At 41.3% G+C, this 23,702-nt stretch overlaps 1 protein-coding gene across 3 annotated transcripts in view; it reads right to left on the bottom strand.

Moving 5' to 3' along the window:
- Positions 1-11,780: 11,780 nt before the first annotated feature.
- The window catches only part of LOC119657105 (espin), a 198,603-nt gene continuing 186,681 nt past the window's right edge, over positions 11,781-23,702 (bottom strand). For 2 of the 3 annotated variants that reach the window (XM_038063862.1, XM_038063864.1), the window contains 5 exons: positions 21,922-22,216; positions 13,197-13,422; positions 12,858-13,115; positions 12,592-12,800; positions 11,781-12,534 (listed from right to left, as the gene is read on the bottom strand). In XM_038063862.1, the coding sequence (XP_037919790.1) occupies positions 12,222-12,534; positions 12,592-12,800; positions 12,858-13,115; positions 13,197-13,422; positions 21,922-22,216 (1,301 nt within the window). In that variant the 3' untranslated portion in view covers positions 11,781-12,221. The remainder of the gene's footprint in view (positions 12,535-12,591; positions 12,801-12,857; positions 13,116-13,196; positions 13,423-21,921; positions 22,217-23,702) is intronic. The other variant, XM_038063863.1, reaches the window with a different exon arrangement.

Genomic DNA, 23,702 nt, shown 5'->3' with positions numbered 1-23,702 from the left:
TGAAAAGGATCCTTTTTACCCGCTTTCGGAATAAAGACCACTTTTGCCCGTCTCCATGCCGTTGGTATGTATCCCAGTGCTATGCTCCCCCTTACCATCATCAGAAGAGGCTCTAAGATAATTCCTAGGCCTCTCTGGATAAGTGCTGGGAAAATGCCATCTACTCCGGGAGATTTCAGTGGTTTAAAGGTTCCCACTGCCCATCTTAGCCTAGCTTCTGAGCATACCTCTTTTGCTAGTTTCCAGCTCTCCTTCCTTCCCTTTTTATTCGTTGTTGGGGTGTCAGGCAGAATGTTGTCGCCTGCCATCGTGGGGTAGGACCCCGGGAAATGAGTTCAGAGAAACAGGTGTACCCTGTCCTCCTCATTCTCGGTAAATGTTCCATCTCCCTTTTTCAAGCAGAGAGAGGATATTCCCCCGTCTTTGGCTACAGCCTTGTACAGCCTGGTTGTTTCTGTGATCTGCTCGATCCCTTCACAGAATTCCCTGAAGCTATTTCGTTTCGCTTCCCTGATTGCGTTGCTATACGCACTCAATGCATTTTTATACCTCTGCCAGTCCCCGGTTTATTTTGCCCAGTTGAAGAGTTTTCGTGCCTCTGTTCTCATTCTGTCCAGGTTCTTGTTCCACCATGGTACGTCTCTCGATGACTTAACTGGCTTAGCCGGACAGCTGGTCTCATATGCGTCAATGACGATTGTGTTGAGGTTTTCCACCACTGTTTCTAGTTCCAGTTCGCTCCTGATGTCACCGCCCCCTTGAAGGTGGGCAATGTTGTTGCTCAAGTGCGTTGTGTAGGATTTCCAATCCATTTGCCTGGGATTCCTTATTATCCTTTCTATTTCGGAGTTACCCTCAATGTCGAATCTGATTATCCTGTGATCAGACATAGACGGTTCATCCGACACCCTCCAATTCCTGACCATTCCGTTCATTAGGGTATTTCCTAGAGTTATATCTAGTATCTCCTGTCTGGTGCTAGTCACAAATGTTGGAGTGTTCCCTGCGTTGTATATTTATAACTTATTGCTAAGAATAAATTCAAGAAGGTACTCACCTCTACGATTGGTATCGCTGCTTCCCCAGACTTCGTGGTGGGCGTTGGCAAAGCAGCCGAGAAGAAGTGGTCCTCTTCTCGTAATACTTCGTCAGTTTTGCGATTTGTTCCGATGGAGCTCGGATTTCGTCTCCTGGGAAGTATCCCGATGCTACAACTGTCTCTCGAGAGCTCCTCCCGGCTTCCAATGAGACTTGGATAGCCACAAGGTCCCCGGTTAAGAACTCTGAAAGACATATGTATTTTAAATTACGTTTAAGAATTATGCAAACTCTTGGTTTTTCACAACAGGAGTCCCAAATTACCTGCATGCTTCCTCCTTGCAGGCCGCGAATCTGCCCCCGGTACACCCAGGGCTCCTGAGCCAGTACTATTCCAATGTTCTCCTTGGAACTTGCCCTTGCAATCACTGCAGCTGCAGTTTTCTCATGGTGGAGGTTTATCTGGGCTATCTTAGTGCTGGCCGTTGGTTCCGTTATTGTTTGGAGCTCGTCTCCACTGTCGGAGTGTCGCCCTCCTCTCCGAAATGGCACTTTCCTGCCATCGCTGTCCACCCTCAGCCATAGGAGTCCTAGGTCTAGGTCGTCTAGCTTCTGCTCTTCACTGGGCAGCAGGTCTACTTCCCTGGTTGATCCAGTCCCCTCCGCCTCTATGGCCTTTGTGACTTCTTCAGGGACCTCGGTATGTTTTTCGCCCGGTGTCTCCTCCGAGGTATCTTTCCTCGGCTTTTCCCTGTCCACATGCACGGGTATGTTGCCAAATCGGTAGTTGATAGGGCAACTCCGACGTTTAATTGCCTCCAGGGATCGGTCATCTACCCCGATCGTGAGGAGTTTACCCTTGCCCTCCACCTTGCTTCTGAAGACTCTCCATAGTCGGGTATCGAGATATACATTCTGAGCGATTAGGAGGTCCATAAGGTCTTCCGTTTCTATTGCGATGGCTTTTTCAGAAAAACTGCCACCATGTGGGCTCCTGGTATATCATCCCCAGCACATGTTGACAGTTCCACCCCTTCCCAGCCTGGCAATCCAGGAACTATGATTCTAATCCATTCTGCGGTGTCTTCCGTCGCGCAGTCCACCAGTATAAGGTCTGGTCGAAAGCGTATCCCGGTGAACACCAGTTTCGAAGTCCAACCCTTGATCATCTGCCGGACGACAAGGTCCTCAATTTATTTCCTGCTCCTCATGAGTGAGTATTTAGTCGGGAAAAATTTCTGGCAGTATGGCCAGTCGAATGCCCTTGACCGCACTAGCATAGCTAATGGTGGGCTTCATGGGTCCTGCCTTCACTCCTGACCTGCCCGGGTTTTCTCCCTCCTTGGGTTCAGGTTTGGTTTTTTTTTTGAGCTTTTCCTTCATGCGGGCTGATCTTTGCTGCTCGCCGCTTTCTCGGCTCCGGTAGAGATAGCTTAGGTCTGTCCTGAGTCTTCTTAAGGGCCTCTTCTGGTTTCAGGCCTTCCTTCAGATAGCGCAGGTACTATTTAACACCGCCACTGAGACCTGTCTCCTTCCTGACGTCTGTTATATTTATCTCAGACGTGCTTTTGCTGGTCCCTACTCTTTGAGCAGTGGTGTTCGTTGGCTGTTGTTCACGCAGTATACCAATGCTCACCTTGGATCCACTGCTTTAGGTCCCAACTTCTCCCATCTTGTGTGTAATCACCTGGCTCTCAGTAATTTGGAGACGTGTCTCCGCCTGATTAACCAGTTTTTGTGCGGTACGGGGCCCCTCTTGTTTGGTTTTCGTTTTTTTTTTTTTTTGTACTCATTTGGTTCCCACGAGTATGGGGGTTAGGAGGTCTGCCGTGCCATAGCCCCCCGTAGCACGGTAAGGTCTAACTTACTCACTGAGGCGACCAGGTATCAGTGAGGCTCCGCTCGAATACAGTCAGTTACCCCCGACTGCAAACTATCCAATGGGCACGGTTCTCATAACACCCTGGATTGGGGGAGGTGTTTTTCGACTCCCCTGTATAGATCCGTAGCGTTTTGTTAATAGTAGGGTCACCTCGTACAGGGTGTGGCTATCATCACTCACTAACGGTCTTGGTAGACGAGAGGCTTGGCACCTGAAAAGTCACGCACCGTCCCAGAGGATAGACAGCTCATCCTCAGAGAGAGATAGGTTGGCCTCAGGGAGCTATGTTCCGCGTCAGTCTATCCTGCAATACACTGCTGGACCCTGGTTTATATGAAGCATTTTATTAGTAATAAAATACTTCATATAAACCAGAACAGGCACCCAAATATGAAATTAAAAAGCAGAGTTGGGCAAAATCGTAATTATGATTACAAATTTCATGACTAGGTGATTGAAATCATAATCAAACTCTCGTGATTATGATTGTAATCACGTAATCATGTAATCATAATCCTGCATTTTCAAATGTGATAGCCTGGTCCCATTGTTTAATACAGTGTATATCTGTATATTTTTCAGCTGAGATGTGTTTGAGGAAATGATATTGAGGATGCTTCACGATGCTTGGGGCTGTTGATGGTTTTTTTTAGTAGTGTGGAGTAAAAAAGTATTTCTCGTCAGTCATAATGGATAACTATAGGGAATAAAATATGTAATCATATAAGAGGCGTTACTGATCACATGTTGCTGCCTCTATGGAGGGGCAGTGTTCTGCATAATGTTGTTGAAACTTATAATTATTATTTGAATTTCGTTATTCGCAAGAGTAGAAGGAAATAAAAGTATTTACAATCATTGCAATGGAGTTAATACAGATGAAAAATTTGCAATTACGGAATTGTTGTTGAGCATTATTTATATTTTTAGGATAATTTATTTTGCTGGATTTGGGGTTAACGCCCACTCGGAACGCACTGCAAGACAGAATATTGCCTGGTGTATTGACAGGATATGCGTATTAAAAACACTATTATTAAATTATGTCTGGCTTAGGGAATGGCCTCTGTTCGCCTCAGATAACACGCAGCCTGTTTCAGACAAATGTCTCCTTCAAATAAACATTCGTTTCAGACAAATTTTGGTGACAGACAAGTTTTTGCGTCTGTTTGTCAGACAAATTTGTATATCCGAACCGCACTTCACGACAATTGCCACATACGAATGCACCATGTCTGTAGATATGTCTCTGAATTGAAAATATTGGTATATTTGTGCGCATTTGAATTCACCGTTTCGGCTTACTAAGGACGCGATCGTAGATATGTATGTATTATGTAGATGCCCAATAAATGTTTGTACTGCAACCACAGCCTCAATTTGTTAAATCTCGTTGTCATGATCCCTACGATTATAGCCATGTAATAATAATTAGTGTCCGGATGGCTAAAGTGGTTAGAACGCTAGGCTGTCGTAGCGGAAGGTCGCGGTTCAAATCTCACTGGTGGCAGTGGGATTTGTATCGTGATTTGACGTCGGATACCAGTCGACTCAGCTGTGAATGAGTCAAATCAGTGTAATAATCTCGGGCGAGCGCAATGCTGATCACATTGCCACCTACAGTGTACTGTAGTATACCGTTACGGTCTTAAATGAAGTGCTGTAACACACTTCAAGGCCCTCATCCAATAAGGATTTTTGCGCCGACGATTATTATTTCCAAGTTATAACAATCTCGGCAGATGCCGGATTTTACCTAATGCTAGTATCAAGTAAGTAAGTAAGTGTCAAGTATTTAGGCTCGGACGATCCTACCTACTTGAAACTAATGGTCCGCCATTAAGTGAAAAGTAATGCTCACATGACCATATTGCATGAAAAAAAATTTTACACCCTCCTTTCGCACATATTGGGAGCCCCTTCAAACTCAACACAAAATGGTGGCATTTGCTATATGTAGAGGGATTCATTCTTGAAAAATAAAAGTATCCCCTCAACGAGGCCGGGGGACAGCGCAATCAAGTTGCAATTCATTGGCGAGTAAAGATTGTGTGATGAGCAATTGTGTTTATTGCATTACTATTCTTGTTGTTATAGTGTCCGCAGCTTTGCGACATGTGGAATATTTCATTCGCCTTGTCCAGGGACAATCTGACAAGGGAGTGCATTTAATAATAAGCAATATTTCATCATTTTCTCCCATTTTCACATCCATTAGTTTTCCAAATATACATTCCTTTATATCCAACAATCAAAAATTTAAAATGATTAAATTTATTTATTCTAAAAACCCCCTAAACTCTAAAATCCATTTCCATTTTAACAAATTTCAATTTGTACATAAGAACAATTTTCTAATATAAAATTGAACATTGACCGGGCCAAATGTACCTTGACCTTTCTGACGGCGAGTCTCCCGCGCCTAAAAACGGGACAAATTGAACCAACTTGACCTCCAGTTTGGGTGTTGGGTAGGGCTGATAACCCTACACGGAAAACAACTTGTTACGAAGCCACAACAGGAGTCTCGGATTGGACGGATAACACAACGACCAACCCGACAACGACAAAGGACAGTACAGAGATGAACCTGCCAAGCAGCTAGCCGACACCCTGTCCCAATATAGGGCTGGTGTAAAAGCGTTACAGGAGATGCGTTGGACAGGGACCGGTTTCCTGGAGAAGAGTCGCTACACCATATATTATTGCGAGGCAAATTTAGAAATATAAGCCTCATTAACGTTTACGCCTTTACAGAGGAGACTGCAGAGTCGATGAGGGATACTTTCTACGAGGCAGTAGAACGAACCCTCGAAGCCTGCCCTTGATATGATATCGAAACCATAGTTGGGGATTTTAACAGCCAAGAAGGGACGGAGCCCGTATTCAGGCGATACGTTGGCTCTCATAGCTTACATCAAAATACAAATGATAACGGACTGCTGATTATTCAATTGGCACTGTCATTCGAAATGGTTGTTGAAAGTACTTGATTTGCGCAGAAAGCGGTGCACACAACTCTCCAGACGGGACCACCATCAACCAAATTGACCACGTGTTGATCGAACACCGCCAGCTTTCAGCCTTGATGAATGTCAGAACATATAGGGGGCCAATATAGACTCGGATCACTATCTCGTTGGCATGGTGCTCCGAGCTCGAACAACAACACCAACCAGAATCCCCCTGACAGTCGGGTGAGAGTTAATACTGAAGCCATCCACAACACAGCCCTCCGCAACACCTATAAGAGGAAAATGGATGCCGCAAAAACCGCAGTCAACAGAGATCCTGAAGATGAAGCATCAACAAATGATCTTCACAATCACCTGAAGAACGTTATCATAAATGCGGCCACAAACATACTTGGCCCCAGCCGCAAAAAGAGTGGGAACGGCTGGTTTGGCGATGAATGTAAGCTAGCAACGGAACGGAAGGATGCTGCATACCGAGTAATGCCGCATTCTCAAAGAACGCGAGCACGCGCGGAGACTTATTACGAATTCACAGACGGAAAAAGGAAGCCTGGGAGAACCAACAGGTCTGTGAACTCGAAAAGTACCAACAAATCAGCGGGATGAAGCCTTACACACCTCGATGCTCATCCTGCCGAGACAAAGAGGGAAATCTGATTTCCGAAAGAATGGGCATATTGGAGTGGTGGGTTGAGTACTTTGATGAGCTACTCAACAACCAGAATAATGGCGAGTTAGAGGTCCCGTCAACTGAAGATAACATACAAATACTGCCACCACCAGGTATAGAAGAAACAGTCCCTGCAATTCATCGGCTTAAAAACCATAAGTCACCAGGAGCCGATGGAATTACAGCCGTATTGGTTAAATATGGAGGCGACCAATTACACCAAGTGGTTCATTAACTTGTGCTCAAGGTCTGGGACAGAGAATCAATGCCTGACAACTGGCAAAGAGGCATTATCTTTCTCATACATAAAAGGGGAGATATCACACAGTGCAGCAATTATAGAGTTATCACGTTGCTGAGTATCATCTATAAGATATTCTCCGCTATCTTGCTACGCTCAACAGCAACAGATCAGATTTTCTCTCTGCGACAAGCAATGGAGAAACTGTCGGAATATGGCCATCAGTTACACCATCTACTTTAAAGCCGTCTATGATAGCATAGCCAGGGTAAAATTGTACACACCATGATCCTGACCAATGTGCGAAGCTAAATAAAAGCAGCAGGATCACTCTCAAGACCATTCGACATCAACAACGGTTTATAAAAAGGGGATGCCCTATCAGACGTCCTCTTAAACCTGGCCCTGAAGAAAGCGATTCGTGATACTGAGGTAAATGCTTTAAGTCCACCCAACTACTGGCCTATGCTGACGATATCGACATCATGCGAAGAACGATCCGAGACGTACAAACTGCCTCCATCCAGATCGAGCACGTGGCGCGAGATCTTGGGCTGCACATCAATTAAGGCCAGGTAACGCATATAGTGGCAACGTCAGCACCAACAACATCAAACCGCACTGGTCAAATGGGAAGAATAAAGATAGGAGACTACAACTTTGAGACCGTTGATCCCTATCTAGGGTCGAAAATCACAACCGATAACAGCTACGATGATGAAATCCGCGCACGGTTGTTGTCAGCCAACAGAGTCGATTTCAGCTTACAAAAACTGTTTCGCTCGAAACGTCTCACCATAGGGTCAAAGCTCTTACTGTACAAGACAATGATCTTGCCAGTCCTCATGTATTCCTCGGGAACTTGGGTTCTTAGCAAGAAAAATTGCGAACTCTTCGCCGCGTTCGAGAGAAGCATCCTCCGAATCCCCCTGGATGAGGATGGACGATTCCATAGCCTACATAACGACGAAATCTATGAGCGATACCATGACCGTCAAGTTGTGGATGAAATCCGGCTCAATAGGTTACGGTGGGCGGGTCACTTAATCCATATGGATGAGGATGATCCAACCCAGAAAGTCTATAAGGGTAATATCTATGGTAGAAAAAGAAGACCAGGCAGATCCTGCCTGAGATGGAGCGATGGCGTAGGTCAGGACGCCAAATAGCTTTTAGGGATATCGAATTGGTGGACCTCGGGGCAAAACCGGGATGTCTGGAGTTCCTTATTGTTGCCCCGCTGATGATGATGATGAAAACAAAACGTGAAAAGAAAATTCCTTTCATAAGATGAACGCAAAACCTTTACACCAGTACCATCAAGCTTCCGGTATTTCGACTTATTTTTTTCTTATCGGCCGATTGTAGCGCACCGGGGGGGGTTTTTCCATTTTTTGCGCTCTTTGCCTCGTCCTGTTGCTCACCACAGTAAGTTTTTTTTCTTTACATACATATTCTTTACATATTTTATTGAAAATGTACAGTCAAAATCCCAGATTGAACTTCACAATATTTCTAACCTTATATCCCAAAGAATTGAAAGCGCCGCAAAGAATTCAATCGCCCTTCTATATAATATCCTTAATTTTATTATTGTTGTAGTCAGTTGGCTAAGAATTAGGTATTTTGAAAAAATATATTCTATTAGCAAATAAGAAATCGACACAGTATACGAGGAAGAAGTTTGGAAGATGTCATTAGTAATTTTTGTTACGAAAAATTTATTGTCAAAACTTTACTCGAGTTTTACTCACCATTTTATTATTTTTAAAAAATATTTGCATATTTGATGTTTGGAAATAAGCAAAGTCTGTAAAATGCACAGGAAAATATTTTTTTTTTAATTTGGACCATCACAGAAGGCTGTGTGCTTTTCGGAGTGAGTCCATCTTTTTTCAAGGAGTCTACTGGAGGAAATCTGCTCTTGATGTGGAGCGAATCGACTTAGATATGGTAGCTCTATCAGATCATTTGATAATCTCAATCCCAATCTCTTCTCCCAACTGCCCAAGCATCTGTTTGCATCAGACACAAACACCTATCTGCCTGTTATCTGATACAGACTATTTGATGTCTGATACAGAAACAGACTTTGGTCGAAACTGACATTCAGCTGAGGCAGACATTTGTCTGACACAGACGCAGACAGCCACAGCCATTTACCTGACACAAGCGCAGAAGAAGATGTCTTTTCTTTCAAGTGCTTTCTCTTCACAAAACAATTCTTCAGACTTGGAAATATATTTGGAGTTTATAAGGACATAATTTTTTGTCTATACCTGTAACGCCTTTTAATTTTCTTTTTGGGTATTAAGGCCGGCTCCTACACACACGTGCAACATGATCAGATCATTAAGGCGTTAATATTTGCTCTCCAGGCGAATACTAACATTTCAGTACAAAAGAATTCGAACTTGGAGACATGAATACAATACAATACGTTTGTATTCACTCTCGGAAATAAGAATACAGCCGAATACAGAATTCACTTATGCGAATACGAATACGAATATATTCGTACTTATGTTCAAAGAATATCATCGTACGAATATATTCGTATTTATGCATTCAAATACGGCCAACACTGATTGACATTACCATCTCTTTAAATTTCCGTGAATCCATTAAAGAAGTCAAACCTTTTAATGACCGGCGATAATGCTCAGTATTATCTCAGCTGCCCATTCATTTCTAAATAACTTATGCTTCACAGAAAAGTCTATTCGATGCCGAGAAAGACACCTTCTGTCAATTGTTTGTTATAAAGGCCTGTGACGATTCTGCCGACGATGTCGTGATGTTAACCTCCGCCATGCGAATAAAGGTGCAATGAGAGTGACGAGCGAGTTATTAGGACTTCATATTTGATAATACGTGATTTACTAAACAGTTGTCTATTCTTCCTATATTTCGGTACATTTGTTTAATATCTATTTAGTTTACTTTGCAAAACCCATTGAAATATTGGTTTTTGGTAATTTTTAATTTTGCTAAATTGCAATAAAGTTGTAATGATCCTGTTGATATGTTATTGTTAAACATCGCCTATTTTGCTGCCACCTGATAACGATTACCATGATTTGCATGAATAGTCTGGTGGTCAACGTTAAATTCTGCTGACAGTAGAAAATTTCTGGTATAAATCCAAAGGCATAACCGAGCCTAATCAACGATGAGATCTACACTTTCTGTGTCACTGGGGGCTACTCGTATCTTAAACATTCTTCTCATTTACTTGGAGTTAAAAAGAAAAACACACAACAGCACATATAGGGCAGATGCCTTCGGTGTGTGCGATTTATGGATATGCATTCATTTGGATATTCCTGGGAAAACATCAGGAGTTCTGATCCCTGTTGTCATACGAATTTCAGATTTGTTTTCAAGAAGATGAAATCTGTAGTAATATCTAGAAGGAAAAAGTGACCCTCAGGTGGCCATGAGTCCTTTGGCATTACGAACATGATAATCTTAATCGAAGTGTTCCACGAGCCAGTTGATATTATCAACTCCAAGTGGCAATCGGTGGAGGGTTTAAACCTCATGTGGTGCGGGCCTTTCAAGAATAGCTTGTAGTGAGGGGTCTTAAAAATTGCCCTCGTCGCGAGTCAGGCGTCACATTGACATACCAGTTTGTTCAATAGATTTTGCGATTCGATAAGAAAAACACAATTTGAATGTTTGAAATACACTTTATTCTTCAGTATAGTCTCCGTGAACATCAATATACTTGTTACAACGAGATTCCAAATTATAAATTGCGTCCCTGAAGTGAGAACCTGGAAGGGTCGAAAAATACGCTTCCACAGCTGTTATGACCTCATCATTTAATGAAAAACGCTTTCCATGCATGATTTTTTTAGTTCTCGAAACAGATCGGCGGATGTTTCAAAAATTCGAACTTGAATGTGTGGATTTTAGCCATTGTCAAAATGCTCTTGTGACACGGTGCATTGTCCTGATGAAAAAGATTTTCTTTCTTCTGCAAACCTGGTCTTTTTCTACGAATTTTTTTTCGTCAGCTGGTCTAGAAGGTTACAATAATATTCAGAATTTATTGTTTTACCAGCTTGCAAGTAATTCACAAAAAAGATTCCTTTGGCATGGCACAAAACTGATGCTAACACCTTCTTGCCTGATTTCTGGACACGAATTCGTTTCAGAGTCGAAGAACCAGGTTCAGTCCACCCTTTCCCTCTTGTTTTGATTCAGGATCATGGTGATAGACGCAAGTCTCATCCTTAGTTATGAATTGACCCATAAAATTCACTTTATCCTTTCGAAAACGTTCTAAATGTTGCTGAGAAAATCCTATTCTAATGTGGTTTTGTTCCATTGTTAGCGAATGCGGCACCCATTGCGCACACAGCTCTCGGGAAAACAATCCGTCAGTCAAAATATTGCTTACACTGCCCAATGAGATACCTAGGGCTTCTAGCGAATTTCTTTCAGTAACTCGACGATTTTCCAATACGATATCCGGTATTTTTTCTACGATTCCTGGTGTTGTTTGCTGTTTTTGGAAGTCCTTGACGTGGATCGCCTTCAAGGCTTGTACATTTAAATTCAGCAACCCATCTTTTTACTGTACTAATTGAATGCGAATAGTCCTTATACACTTTCAATATTCGCTCAGAAATTTCCATTGCTTTCAAACCTTTCAAAAATAAAAATTCAATCACTGCACGGTACTTGATTTTCTCCATTGTAAAAAAATACCGTGACACGTCAATACTAAATGGCTTGTAAACAAAGAATGAATTGACAGAAAAAAATGAAAGTTTACATACGTTCATATAGAGTGTACCACCATAACAAAAGAAAAACTAGGCTAGTGGCAACGCCCTTTCTTATCGAACCGCAAAACTTATTGAACAAACAAGTACATATATCGACTTTAGCTATTTAAAATGATGACGTCATTGTTTATCATCCCGTTACATCTACAAAAAATTAGAAAAAAAGAAAACAGTATTTTGAATAAAATATGATGTTTATTGATAACAAAAAATACAGGCAATAAGTAAATAATCTGTAAGTGGAATAAACGGGGACCCGACCGAATGACACATTCCGCTCAACAGCGTTTAAAAACAAAAATTCAGGAGAATCGCAATTTGGTTTTTTCAATGTGGTGATGAAACTGAAGGAAATTTGTGATGAGATATGTCTAACCATGAAATTTCAATTACATTTTCAAGGACAATGTACATAAAATACAAAAATTAAATATACTTTTAAAGTAGGGACTAAGTTTCTAACAATCAATTCAAACTTACTGCTAATATTGCAACAACATTTTTAGAAGTTTATGTCTAGATTCGACGACTTTATAGAATACAAGTTTCAAGTATGATATTTATAGCGACCATACACGTTAGAAAAATTATGCTAGATTAGATATGTCTAGATTTCCTAGCCGATCAGACTTAGCCTACTATTCGTTTTCCGCAGTTGAGCTCGCCAAGGAATTATGTTTTCATCTGCATTTTCGTTTTTATTGGCAGTTTCATTTTGGCTAATGTCCTGATTGTCCATTGGAGCATCCGGGTTGGTTGGACTGTTCATAGATTCAATTTTTCCGTTGTCATTTTCCTTGTCATCGATGGAAGTTGTGCAGGAAATAAAGCTGATATTATCAATTGAGACTGCGCGTTGGTTGTTTTTGAGGCGCCACGTTTCGGTTAGGCGGGTGTGGTCTTCAACCTTAGGAGTGTAGAGTGATGCCCTGTTGAGTGGAAAGTGAAATAAGCATATAGGGGACATTGTTACTGGGATTGATTACTTCAATTTATTTTCAGCTTCCTCTTTACGCGCCAATAAATCTCGTTTCCACTGGGGTATTGCCGATAGTCGACGGTCTTCAGCCTCGCGAGCCATCCTTTCTTCGAATTCTTTTTTAGCACGTTCGGCAGCCTTTTTAGCTAGCATTTGCCTCTTCCAATCAGGGATTGTGTTTCCAGCTTGGTCCTTCTCAGGAATCTGCAATTGAATCTTGGTTGATGTTTTGAAAATCTATTAAACTTGTGAGGGAAGTCTAAGGTAACTTACTTGATCATAGAAATTGCTCGCAGTGAACTGTTTAGTTAACTCTGAATAATGAGCTTGTTCCGTTTGATCGGCCAGTTTGGCCTTTTCTACTTTCATTTTCTTTATTCCAGATATATCTTTGGATAGTTTCAACTCGGCAATTAGATCAATTTTTTGGGAGAGGAAAGATTCGTTCGTAGAAGAAAGGCACTGCATGCTAACGCTACGTGTTGGGGCAGAGAATGTTTTGCCTAACATTTTGGAATCGGTTCGTCGTAACTGAAGAAAATTGTAAAGGTTAAATTCAGGATACATAAGGAACGTTCAAATGCTAAAGCGGGATGAAGTGTGAATATTTACCTGAACACTGTTTAAATCTTGTATGGAAATCGCTGATAAGGGCTGTTGCTGCTTCCTTGTAGCCGTATCTTGAGGTGTTGCTGGGGGTAGAGTTTTCGCCTTGGTTTTGTCACCCTCAACTGGTAGTACTGGTGGCGGTGGTGGTGGTGGAGGTTTCGGTGGCTCCGGACCACTTGGCGCCGGTGGTGCAAATGGTACCTGCATATAATCTTCTCCTTCCGCGGACCTGATGAGATCAAATCAAAAGAAAGGTTCAGGAAAGGGTCAGGACGAAAGCAACTTTTAATGTAGAGTTTTGACAAAATTTGAAATTTACTCTTGAGTTTATATTCAATACATGTTTTTAAATTTTAGTTATCCTCATTTCAAGTTTTCCGGTATTAACTGGATTGAAGTTCTCATAATTTTTGTGATTCCTGATCGTCGAGTCCTTAAGGTTCAGAGCAAGATCAATTCTCACCAAAGCGATAATTGGAGAAGATTTTCGTGTTTTTTGCGGTGGTAAACGCTTAAGCTTAAGTTATCCTGGACCGTCCCAAAGAGCAGACTGGTTTTTGAAGTGCTCTACGCAAAAGAGCTATTGCAGAGGAACCAATAGCTGTTGCCAAAGCGACATATGAAAGCGTAAAATGGCACGAGCTTTATCGAGGTAAAAGCTGAAGACATTGCCTGTTTTTTATAATCGCAAAAAAGGAGTAGAGCGGATCGGCATTTTTAGTTACAATGTCTATCTGAATAACACAATTAGAGACGGTGGGGTACTGCTGGAGGAGTGGATAGTAGAACATCAATTATCATTGACTTTCAATGTTCCAATGTTTCGATGTCTGGTCTTTTGATTGGGACAACTAAGTAGCAAATCACAGAGGTCAAGTGCTACTGGATGCATTCGCGCTACTCGACGTTGCGTTTGCAAATTTTCGTGAAGGAAGAGCAGAAATATCTCTGCCAGGTTGGACGGGAAAATGAAAGTCATAATGAAAGACAATGTATAAAAACTACAAGAAAATATTGGAGCTTCAAAATCTTTGGTCATGAAGCCTTTAAGCCTATATGAGTGCGGCAATTTAACTGGGAACGCTCCTGTTTACTCCTCTGTTGAGTATAGGGCACCCACATTTTGTCATATGTTTTCAGTGAGACTGTGCTTTAGTTTTATTATCATGATATTTAGCGCTGCTCAAGTGATATGCTCACAGCAGGGAGATAAACATAGGATGGACATAAACATCCATGACGACTGGGATTCGAACCCACCCAGGCCAATGAGATTGAGAGACTAACACTAACCATAGTCGAAAAGAATGCACTCATATATAATAGAAGCAAACGAAGCGATGTTCTATGACCAAATTGGGAGGAAACAAACATAGAGAGCCTATCCACTGATAGAGTGAGAGTATTAGTAATATTTTAAAGCGAGGAGGAGATACCAGCGCAATTGAACGGCATATTATATATGTATATATTATAGGATAATTCTGCCACGGTGAAAAGGCCGTCACAACTTAACTTTGCGATGCTGCTGCGGGGAAAAGTTTTCTCCATTATCCTATTGAATTTCCTAAAAACTATAAAGGAACTCGGTTGTGCTTGCCACTGAATGAGAAATAATAAAGCACTATGTTTGGATCGATAGCCGAGTGGTTAGAGCACAAGGCTGTCGTACGGAAGGTCGCGGTTCAAACCTCGCTGGGGCCGTGGGATTTGTATCGTGATTTGAAGTCGGACACCAGTCGACTTAGCTGTGAATGAGTACCTGAGTCAAATCAGGGTAATAATCTCGGGCGAGCGTAATGCTCACCACATTGCCTCCTACAGTATACTGTAGTGTACCGTGACGGTCTTAAATAAAGTGCTCTCACCAGAAATATTATCGAAGGAACATGTGGGAGTTGCAGTATAAGTTGATACTGTGCGAAAAGCGCCTGCAATCAAGCTAGTTAGGATCACATAATAAGAGCACTGCATCAGGTAAGCGCGCCGCTCTATCTACTGGGTCAGCTGTACTGTATGAATAACGAGAGCACTGTGAGCTTCAGCCTAGTCGTTGGAATTCCACACGGGCCAGTGCTGCTGTATATACACTCGGATTACTTTTTCGTTAACATAGTGCATCGGGCTTTGAATCTCCTTATCGAAGCAGGAGGTAGTAAACACTGAAGTCACCGATAACAAAATTCTTCGTAATATCTACAAGGACTCTGCTGAATAACGCTATCATTGCTACGCATATTTGGTCTCAGTCGCAAAAAAAGTCGGAATGATTGATTCGATGATGACTGTAAGCAAGAACGGAAAGGAAGAATGCTACATACTGGGGAATGCAGCAAGCTTGAAGAACGCATAGAGGCTTACCACGAACTCGAAATGTAACTTTCCAAACAGATAAAGGAAGCCTGCGAAAAACAACAGATGTATAAACTCGAGAAGTACAATGGGCAGCGCGGAACAAGTCAGTACTATGCTCATTCTGCCGAGATAAATTGGGAAATCTGATTTCCGACGGGCATATTGGAGCAGTGGGCTGCGTGTTTTGATGAACTACTTAACAAGCAGAATATCTGTCAGTTGTAGGTCCTGGTAACTGCAGACGACAGACAAATGCTGCCACCATCAAGCATGGAGGCCGATAAACTACAACAAACAGTTTATTCAATTATGCGCTAAGTGCTTCGAAGAGTGGAGAGTGGATTCCACTGCTTGGCGTAGCCCGCGATGTAATTGTTGCCTCTCCTTAATATGTGACTTATCCAATGGCAGGCCAGCGTACTCCGACGATACGATGCAGACAGGCGTTGACGAAGGCTTGAAGCTTTTGAACAACAGTGGGGTTCATTTTCCGTATGGTATTTCCATATTGCAGCAGAGAAGAGTCTCAATTTGATCTTGATGTTAAGATAATAGAATTTCCAGATTTTAGACAGGACAGCGAAAGCGGATCTAATGCTGTTAATGTGTAAGGCCGCATCCAGTTCGGTGCCACCGTCAGCTGAAACCACGCTTCCTAGATATACAAAGTGATCGACGCATTCGATGCTCTGCCCGTTAATGCTGATAGATGCGATGCCCCGTCAGATTAGGACCGTTTATTTTTAGTCCAACTTTACTTGCCTCTGTTTCCAAAGCTAGAGCCGTTTGGCCAAGGTCCACTACCCGCTGAAATAGCAAACAGCGCAGTCGAGGTGTTTGAGGAAAGACATCATAGCCCATTGAATTCCTCCACGTCCTCCAGACAACACAGCAAGAAGAATGCCACCGATAATAAGAAGAAAAAATATCGACGACAGGATGCAACCCTCGCGAACTCCGCTTTGGATTTAAAATTCCTCTGAGATTTTACCTCGGCGTAGCACTTGACATTTTGCGCCATCATATGTCGCACTGATAATGGCTATAAGTTTTTCCGGAATGCTGTCCTGTGTAGAGGACTTTAGACACACTCCCTGTTCATACTATTGAAAGCTTTCTCGAAATCGATGAAGAGCAGGTGCAGCGAGATCTTAACTCCACGCATTGTTGCAAAATGATCCATAGGATGTTAATGTGGTCAATGTAGAAAGATCCGAAGCGGAACCCAGCTTTCTCTCTGCCGCTCAAGCTTTTGAGATGTTGTTTGATGAGCTCCAGGATTATTTTAGCCATTATTTCTGGATTCCCAAGATTTTCGTACGAGTGAGAGCAGTAGATCAGCAGTAGCTGCAGTTACAGTGATCGAAGCTAGCGATGCATTGATGACTGAAATGATTTCGCTTCTACTTGGAGGAACAGTCCGTATCCGCCTGTTATGATGACTGTCGATGGACAGCTGGATCATGGGAGGTCGCAGCTCTTCAACCCTGAGAGAAATGGTAAACGCAATATGCAAGCGACCATTAGATGGTGATCCCCATAGAGGCCGATGTGAGCACCTCTTTTATTCCGCGCGTTCAGGAGACAACTCCTAGATGTACTGCTGATCGCAAAGTGGACGATCTGATTGCTCGTACGGTGTCGGTCATTTGAAACTCAACTGACCTTATAACAGGCTCTGTGCTTGAACAATGCTTCACCAATGACGAGGCGGTGTAAGTTGCAGAAATATACGAACTTATCACCATTATCATTATGGTCGCGAAGACCGTGTTTCCCCATCACATGTTCGAACAAGGTGTTTCCAGAACCCGCCTTGGCAGATCCCCCCTCACGATCCCAATATCAGCTTTAGAAAGCTTCAGCTGAACTGCATGTAATTGCTCGTAGAAAGCATCCTTCTCCACTATGTCGGAAGTCTCCGTTGATGCGTAGCTCTTTAACCTGGACCAGAATCTTGCAGTTAGAAGCCTGTGTCTATTTGTGAGAGTGCAAGAGCACATTGCCGCAAGGGGAGAGGAGTACTCTGCAGAGTCCCACCATCTTACTTCACTTAGCCCTAGAATGTCCAGCTTACATCGTTGAAATTCCCACTCGAGTTGGAGAAAGCAAGCATTCTAAGGAACCTCGATACCGTTGTCGAGTAGCGTACGCACATACCAGAAAATAATTATATTCAGTTTTCCATAGTCAAAGGTCGTAGCCGTAGACTTTTCGGTAGCAATAAAGTTTAAAAATTTGCTGGCCCACAAATTTTTAATCCCTTTTAGTCACTTCTTACGACAAGCAGCAAAAATGAGAGCAACATTATCAAATAGCAATAGGAGACTATAATTTTCAAACCGTTGAGAATTTCTCCTATCTACGGTCGAAAATCATAACCGGCAACAGTTTTAAAGAAAAAAATCCGCACACAGTTTTTAGCAGCTTAGGTGGCATATTTCAGATTTCAAAAACTGTTCCACTCGAAATAACTCACCATAGTGGCAAAGCTCCTACTCTAGAAGATAATGATTTTGCGAGCCCGAAATTGCGAACTTTTAGTTACGATCGGAAGAAAAATTCACCGCAGAATTGTAAGCACCATACACGGAGATGGACGATTTCGCAGCTTATATAACGATGGCATTTATGAGCGATATCATGGTTAAGTAGAGTTGGGGTGGACGAGCTACCAAAGCCATATGAGTGAGGATGATCTAATCCGGGAAAAATGTGTCAAATTCTACCGAACATTAAGTAATAGCGTCCGGTACGTCACACAGCTGGTTTGAATACTGAATTGGTGAACCTCATTGCAAAATCGAGATGTTTGGAGTTCGTTACGGAGGCGGGCCTGGAGCCGACACCGGTTGTTGTGCTGTTGATGATGATGAAGCCAGTATCCAACGAAGGCGTTTTTATTCTAATTGTAGAAGGTCATAAGGTGATACAATCGCCTATTGGATTTCTAAATGGAGATTGAGCAAGAAGGGGCTAAGAAAAAGCTCTTTCCTCCACTCGACACCTGCGTAGTGTCAAGCTCCTTCTACCTGAAAACATTACCTATATTCAACAACATGACCCAGCCAGCACCTTGAGTTCCGTTAAAAACACGGTACCATTGAAGAAGTATACCAGATAGCGAATGCAATATCATATGCAATTGAAAGAAAGAAGTACTGCTCGTCGATATTCCTTGACTTAGCTGATATGAAAAGATAAAAAAACTCCTCCGGCGTAACCTGAATGGAATATAATCATTATACATTACAGGGCGACAATTCAATATCAAGTGTAATGGACATTATACTATCCCATCGGCGAGCTCGAGTTACCAAAGAAAACGCGCTCGAATCAATTTTGTGTCTCAATATTGCTGACACATTTGCTGACACATGCGGACAACACGGCACTTTTGAGCTCACGTAAGCCACAGAATTAAGTCTCGCGATCAGCAACAATATGTCGAATAACTTGAGAAGAGGCTGGGGGAGAGTAAATGAACAACATTAGCCGTCACATCTTTGTGACTAGGTTCCCAAAGCAAAGAAGTTAAAAATTTATTAGCGCACTTTTATAGACGCATAACTTGGAACCGTGATATTGAAGCTAACATACAGGTGACAAGTTTTCACTGGCAAATACAAGTCTGTCCTCTATAAACCGAAAATTAAGTTAAGTTTGGAAAATGGTATGCACGTATGAGAAAGCCCTAGAATTTCAAATATCGAACTTTTACAACCAGCACGGTCCAAGATGTTAAAAACAATGTGCGGCAAAATATTTGACAACATTTCAAACTTAGCCCCTAACGTACTTCATGACATACGAGGCGTTTTGTATGGAATATTACTGTAGGACAATATAACTAATTGTTAGGCCATAAATAATACATGGGAAAAAAATCCAGGACAACCTGAGAACTATTTGGAACTGATTGAGTTTCTCCTGTAGTAGCGCATTCGAGGAAGTTACGTTGGTGGGTTATAGGGAAATATCTCAACTTTGTTATTTGGAAGATGGAAACGGATCCATAAGTATATTGTATATTTTGCATGACTATACCGGATTGATCGCTACTAACATGTTAGTAGCATACGACATTGTGCACCAAATACCCTCCTCTAAAAATTTATAACCTACAATTTACCAAAAAGCCTTTAAGGTAGTGTGAGTTGTTTTAGAGTTTATTCTGGTTTATGATCTTTACAATTCAAGGCTCAGTTTTCATCAATCCTTGTTCGATTGCATTTAAGTGTTATCACCTGGTGTTATTTTAATAGGAGATATGTACCACACTAATCAACCCCCTAGACTTTTTTCTGAAGAACATCGGAAAACTAAAGTGTCAGGAGCTACTTAGACCAGTCAGTTACAAACTAGAAGTGGCAATAAATTAAGAACATGCGAGATCGAATTATATGATAACTGTGGACTATTTGTATATAGGACAGAACAGATGAGGAGAAGGGTAAACTCTCACAAAGTGGATCATACCTCCCGTAGGTGCCTGACAGCTATAGTCCTTAGCTACTATACTACATCAATGGGTTAACGATCATTTATAGGTACATATGGTAGATTCCTGTTCTATCTCAATAATGCAGCTTAGAATCGAGATGAGTGGCAAATCCGATCTAGACGGGGCAAAGACTGAATCACCTTTGACGTTCAGTGTACATAGGTTGTCCAAATTTTAGCAATATTAGTTCCTTGGGTAAAACTTTGTAAGCTAATTCAAGACATTGTTCGCCATAAAGTAGAACCAAAAGAAAGAATAATAAAGTACTATAAAAAATTGGGAAATATAAATCTTGTTTGCTACCAAATATAACAATTTTAAAGCTCTTTGGTACCCAAATATTTTTTCTTCAATCCTCCCTACTATCACTCATTTGAAAAAGATGAATCTTTGATATCACATGGGAAATATTTTGTTAAGGTGCATTGCATCGCACAATATTACGTGCTAATATTTCCATGGTTGATCACAGCGAACTTCCCAGCGTATTCAATCTGGTCACTAGGCTCTAGCTAATCACAACCGCATAAATCATGACAGATTTCACATATGTATTTTTATTACTGCAGTGCCAATAACAGAATTAGTTTGATTAAACAATTGAGTATCTTGAAACGCTGCGTTGAGTGTGTACGTAGCACCATTTTCCGTGAATGCAGGAAATTGATGGTCATAATTAAGAAAATCAAACAGGCCCCTGGCTAGAGATTCACCAATATCGATAATCTGCAAAAAATTATTTCCGGCATAAATTCGTATTTTTCCATAATGCAAGCCAGTGTTCAGTTGACTTTCTTTAGAGAGGCGAATATTTTCCGGAAAGAAGCGATTGAAGTCAAATAGGAGATAATTTTTCAATAAAACAATAGAAATTTTCGCAATAATATCTGATGAACTGATGGCACAGGTATAATTTGATTGGCAATTGGATATGATGGTTTGGGTATCTGCGTTTTTATGAAAGTGGTAATTTTCTGTGAACGGTCTGCCAGAGGAGAATTACGATAATTGGCTTGTTGACTACTTAGCCCCCATTTCTCTTAGAAAAAAATACTAATCGAAGAGGGTAGGCTGCACTTTTTAATGCTCCGGTTGTGAATTACAGGATTTCTTGTCTTTTTAAAAAATATTGCCAAGTTTTTTCGTCTACGATGGTGAAGCTTTAATCTACGGCTGCGGTTTTCAAATTGGTCCTAGAAGGCGAGTAATTTCGGCATGTCTGATATGTACTTGTTTCATTCAAAGCCGTAAACATTGTTACAAGAGTGCCATTACCTTGTAGATAGTTATTTTTGTTATGTGGGTTAAATGCAATTTAATTCGAGATGATTAGTAGAGATTTACATTTCACTTTACGTCCCAGTTCATTCAATTTGTTCTTTCCGGAATATTTTTAACTTTACTTGGATTTGGAAAAATTAGATGCGAATTATATACATTCATCTAATTCTGATTTGCGTAAAAATGGATTTCTATTTTACCCTCTTAAAAGAGGAGAAGTTGGAGTCCAATTCGGTCTGTTGGGTACCATTTTCCTCGTAATAGGCAAATGTAAAAGTTACAAAATATCATCGATACTCAGAGCTGGATGTTTTTGATGCTTTAAGCAGAACTTAATCATTTCTATTTTACACTCATGCACAGTTTTATGGATCGTTGGTGAAAGCTAACAATAACGGCACCAAATCATTAGTTTCAATTGACTGATTGTGATGATTCACAGAAACTCTGAATATTTATGAAACGATCGGATCACTGGGGAGTTTCCATTAAGATCGTTCAAGAAAACTCACACAACACCTTGCGGTCACTATTCAACAGCCACACATTCACAATCATATCCTTTTCGTCCTTAATTCACTATCTCACCTGGTCGACGAAGCACACGATCTCTTATCACTGATACTTTTTAGATATTCGGACGGCTTGATAAGATGGGACAGTCCATCGGGTGAATTATTGGGGAAACTGGGCGGCACGAAAGGTAGCACTAACTGTTTATTTACAAGATTCGGACCACCTGGACGAGATGGAGGACGATCGTATCCTAGATGCGAGTAGTTTTGTTGGTAATCGTATTCACTGCCTAGAGTCGAATGCTGATGGATTCCCGATGAAGATGTCGACGTTGAGCTTCCATTAAGCAGTTTGGCTTTCTTGTTCGCTGAAATTGAACGAAAAGACGAGTGTTAGTTGCACACGACTAATTAGAGGAAATGCTAAGCAATTTAATTATGTTATTTTTACAGTAAATAGACACCACTAAGAAACCGAACTCCAGCCACCTGTCTACACTATCTAAGTCAATCTAACTCAACTAACTTAGTTAGTAGATGGAGAAGAAAGAAAGGAAATATGGTCTGAACGCGAGCATCGTCCAGAGATCCACGCGAAGAGGAAATTATTATAAAACGAACGAACCGAAAAAAATGGAGTAGCACAACTCGCCTCGATTGGCCGATATACTTCTCCTTCTTCTCAAGAAGAAAACTGTTGAAAATTAACACGCTTATGTGTTTTTATTGCCGCGCACACACTCTCTATTCTTCTAACGTTCAAATTGACAATAAATATTCAGGTGTAAGCCAGATGTATGCAAAAATCATGTAGTTTATCTGCGCCCCGGAACAGAGGCAGTAACCGCCGAGTATGAATCTTGGATTCAGCCCCGGGAAACCCACTGCCGCACCATTGCTAATTGTTGGAACAGGTTGGCCAAGAATTCGGGCGAAAGCCACTCTGAGATTGCCGAGCTGCGATTCGAATGGGATCCACTAGAACAAGAGTGGCTGATAGCTGGCTAAGACAGGGAAATTGCGATACGGATTATTATTTTCATTTTATGATAAACGTGATTTATGTGTAGCATATAATTTCTGTATTAAGATGATTGCGATACTGTTATTTGCATGGTAGTTTAGAGGCTGTTATACCCGGCTGTCCGTCCAGCATTTAAGATGGTCAGCTGCGAGAATGCATGCTAGATCAGCGCAGATCTAATGATTGACTCATAGGTCAAGGAACACTTTATATGGAATTCTTGGGCTAACTTCGATTCTCCCCCAGTTTTCTTGATCACAGAATAGCAAATTAATACCAAAATCTTCTATAGATTTTCTTCATTAAAAGCGCTACGCAACACAATCATGTGTTTCATGAGCTGTGAAGTTCATTAAAATCTCTGGAGTTTATGGACTTTTTGATTGCTTTCATAAAGAAATCATTAGCAGCACAACCAGACAAGGCAATGGGGCAAGGGTATGGTCAGTGTGCATTAGTTATTTCATTAATTCAATTCTACCCCTGATTAACTCCTTTCTGATATGTAATTATGTAAATGGCAGAAATATCAAAATAATTTAAGCCAGGTTATTAGAGGGTCCATATACTATCAAACAAATTGTGCAACAGAGTGATGCTCAACGTTGCGTTGTGCAATTCCATTTCCCATACACTAAGCAAAATTTTGTTCAAACATGTAACATGTCATAAAATGCTGATCAATCTATTTTTATCGCCTGTGACTCTTAGTCAATATAATTCAAGAATTACATTTATCTTGCTGCCTGGATTACAAAAAATGTTGGAGAATGAATCCAAATACTATGGGAGTTTTTGCAAATGGTATCTTCCCGTATATAAACCAATCC

The sequence above is a fragment of the Hermetia illucens genome, chromosome 5, assembly GCF_905115235.1.
Source record: "Hermetia illucens chromosome 5, iHerIll2.2.curated.20191125, whole genome shotgun sequence".
NCBI lineage: Eukaryota > Metazoa > Arthropoda > Insecta > Diptera > Stratiomyidae > Hermetia > Hermetia illucens.
Note: the sequence above shows the minus strand (reverse complement) of the source record. Positions and strands in the feature narration are given on the sequence as shown.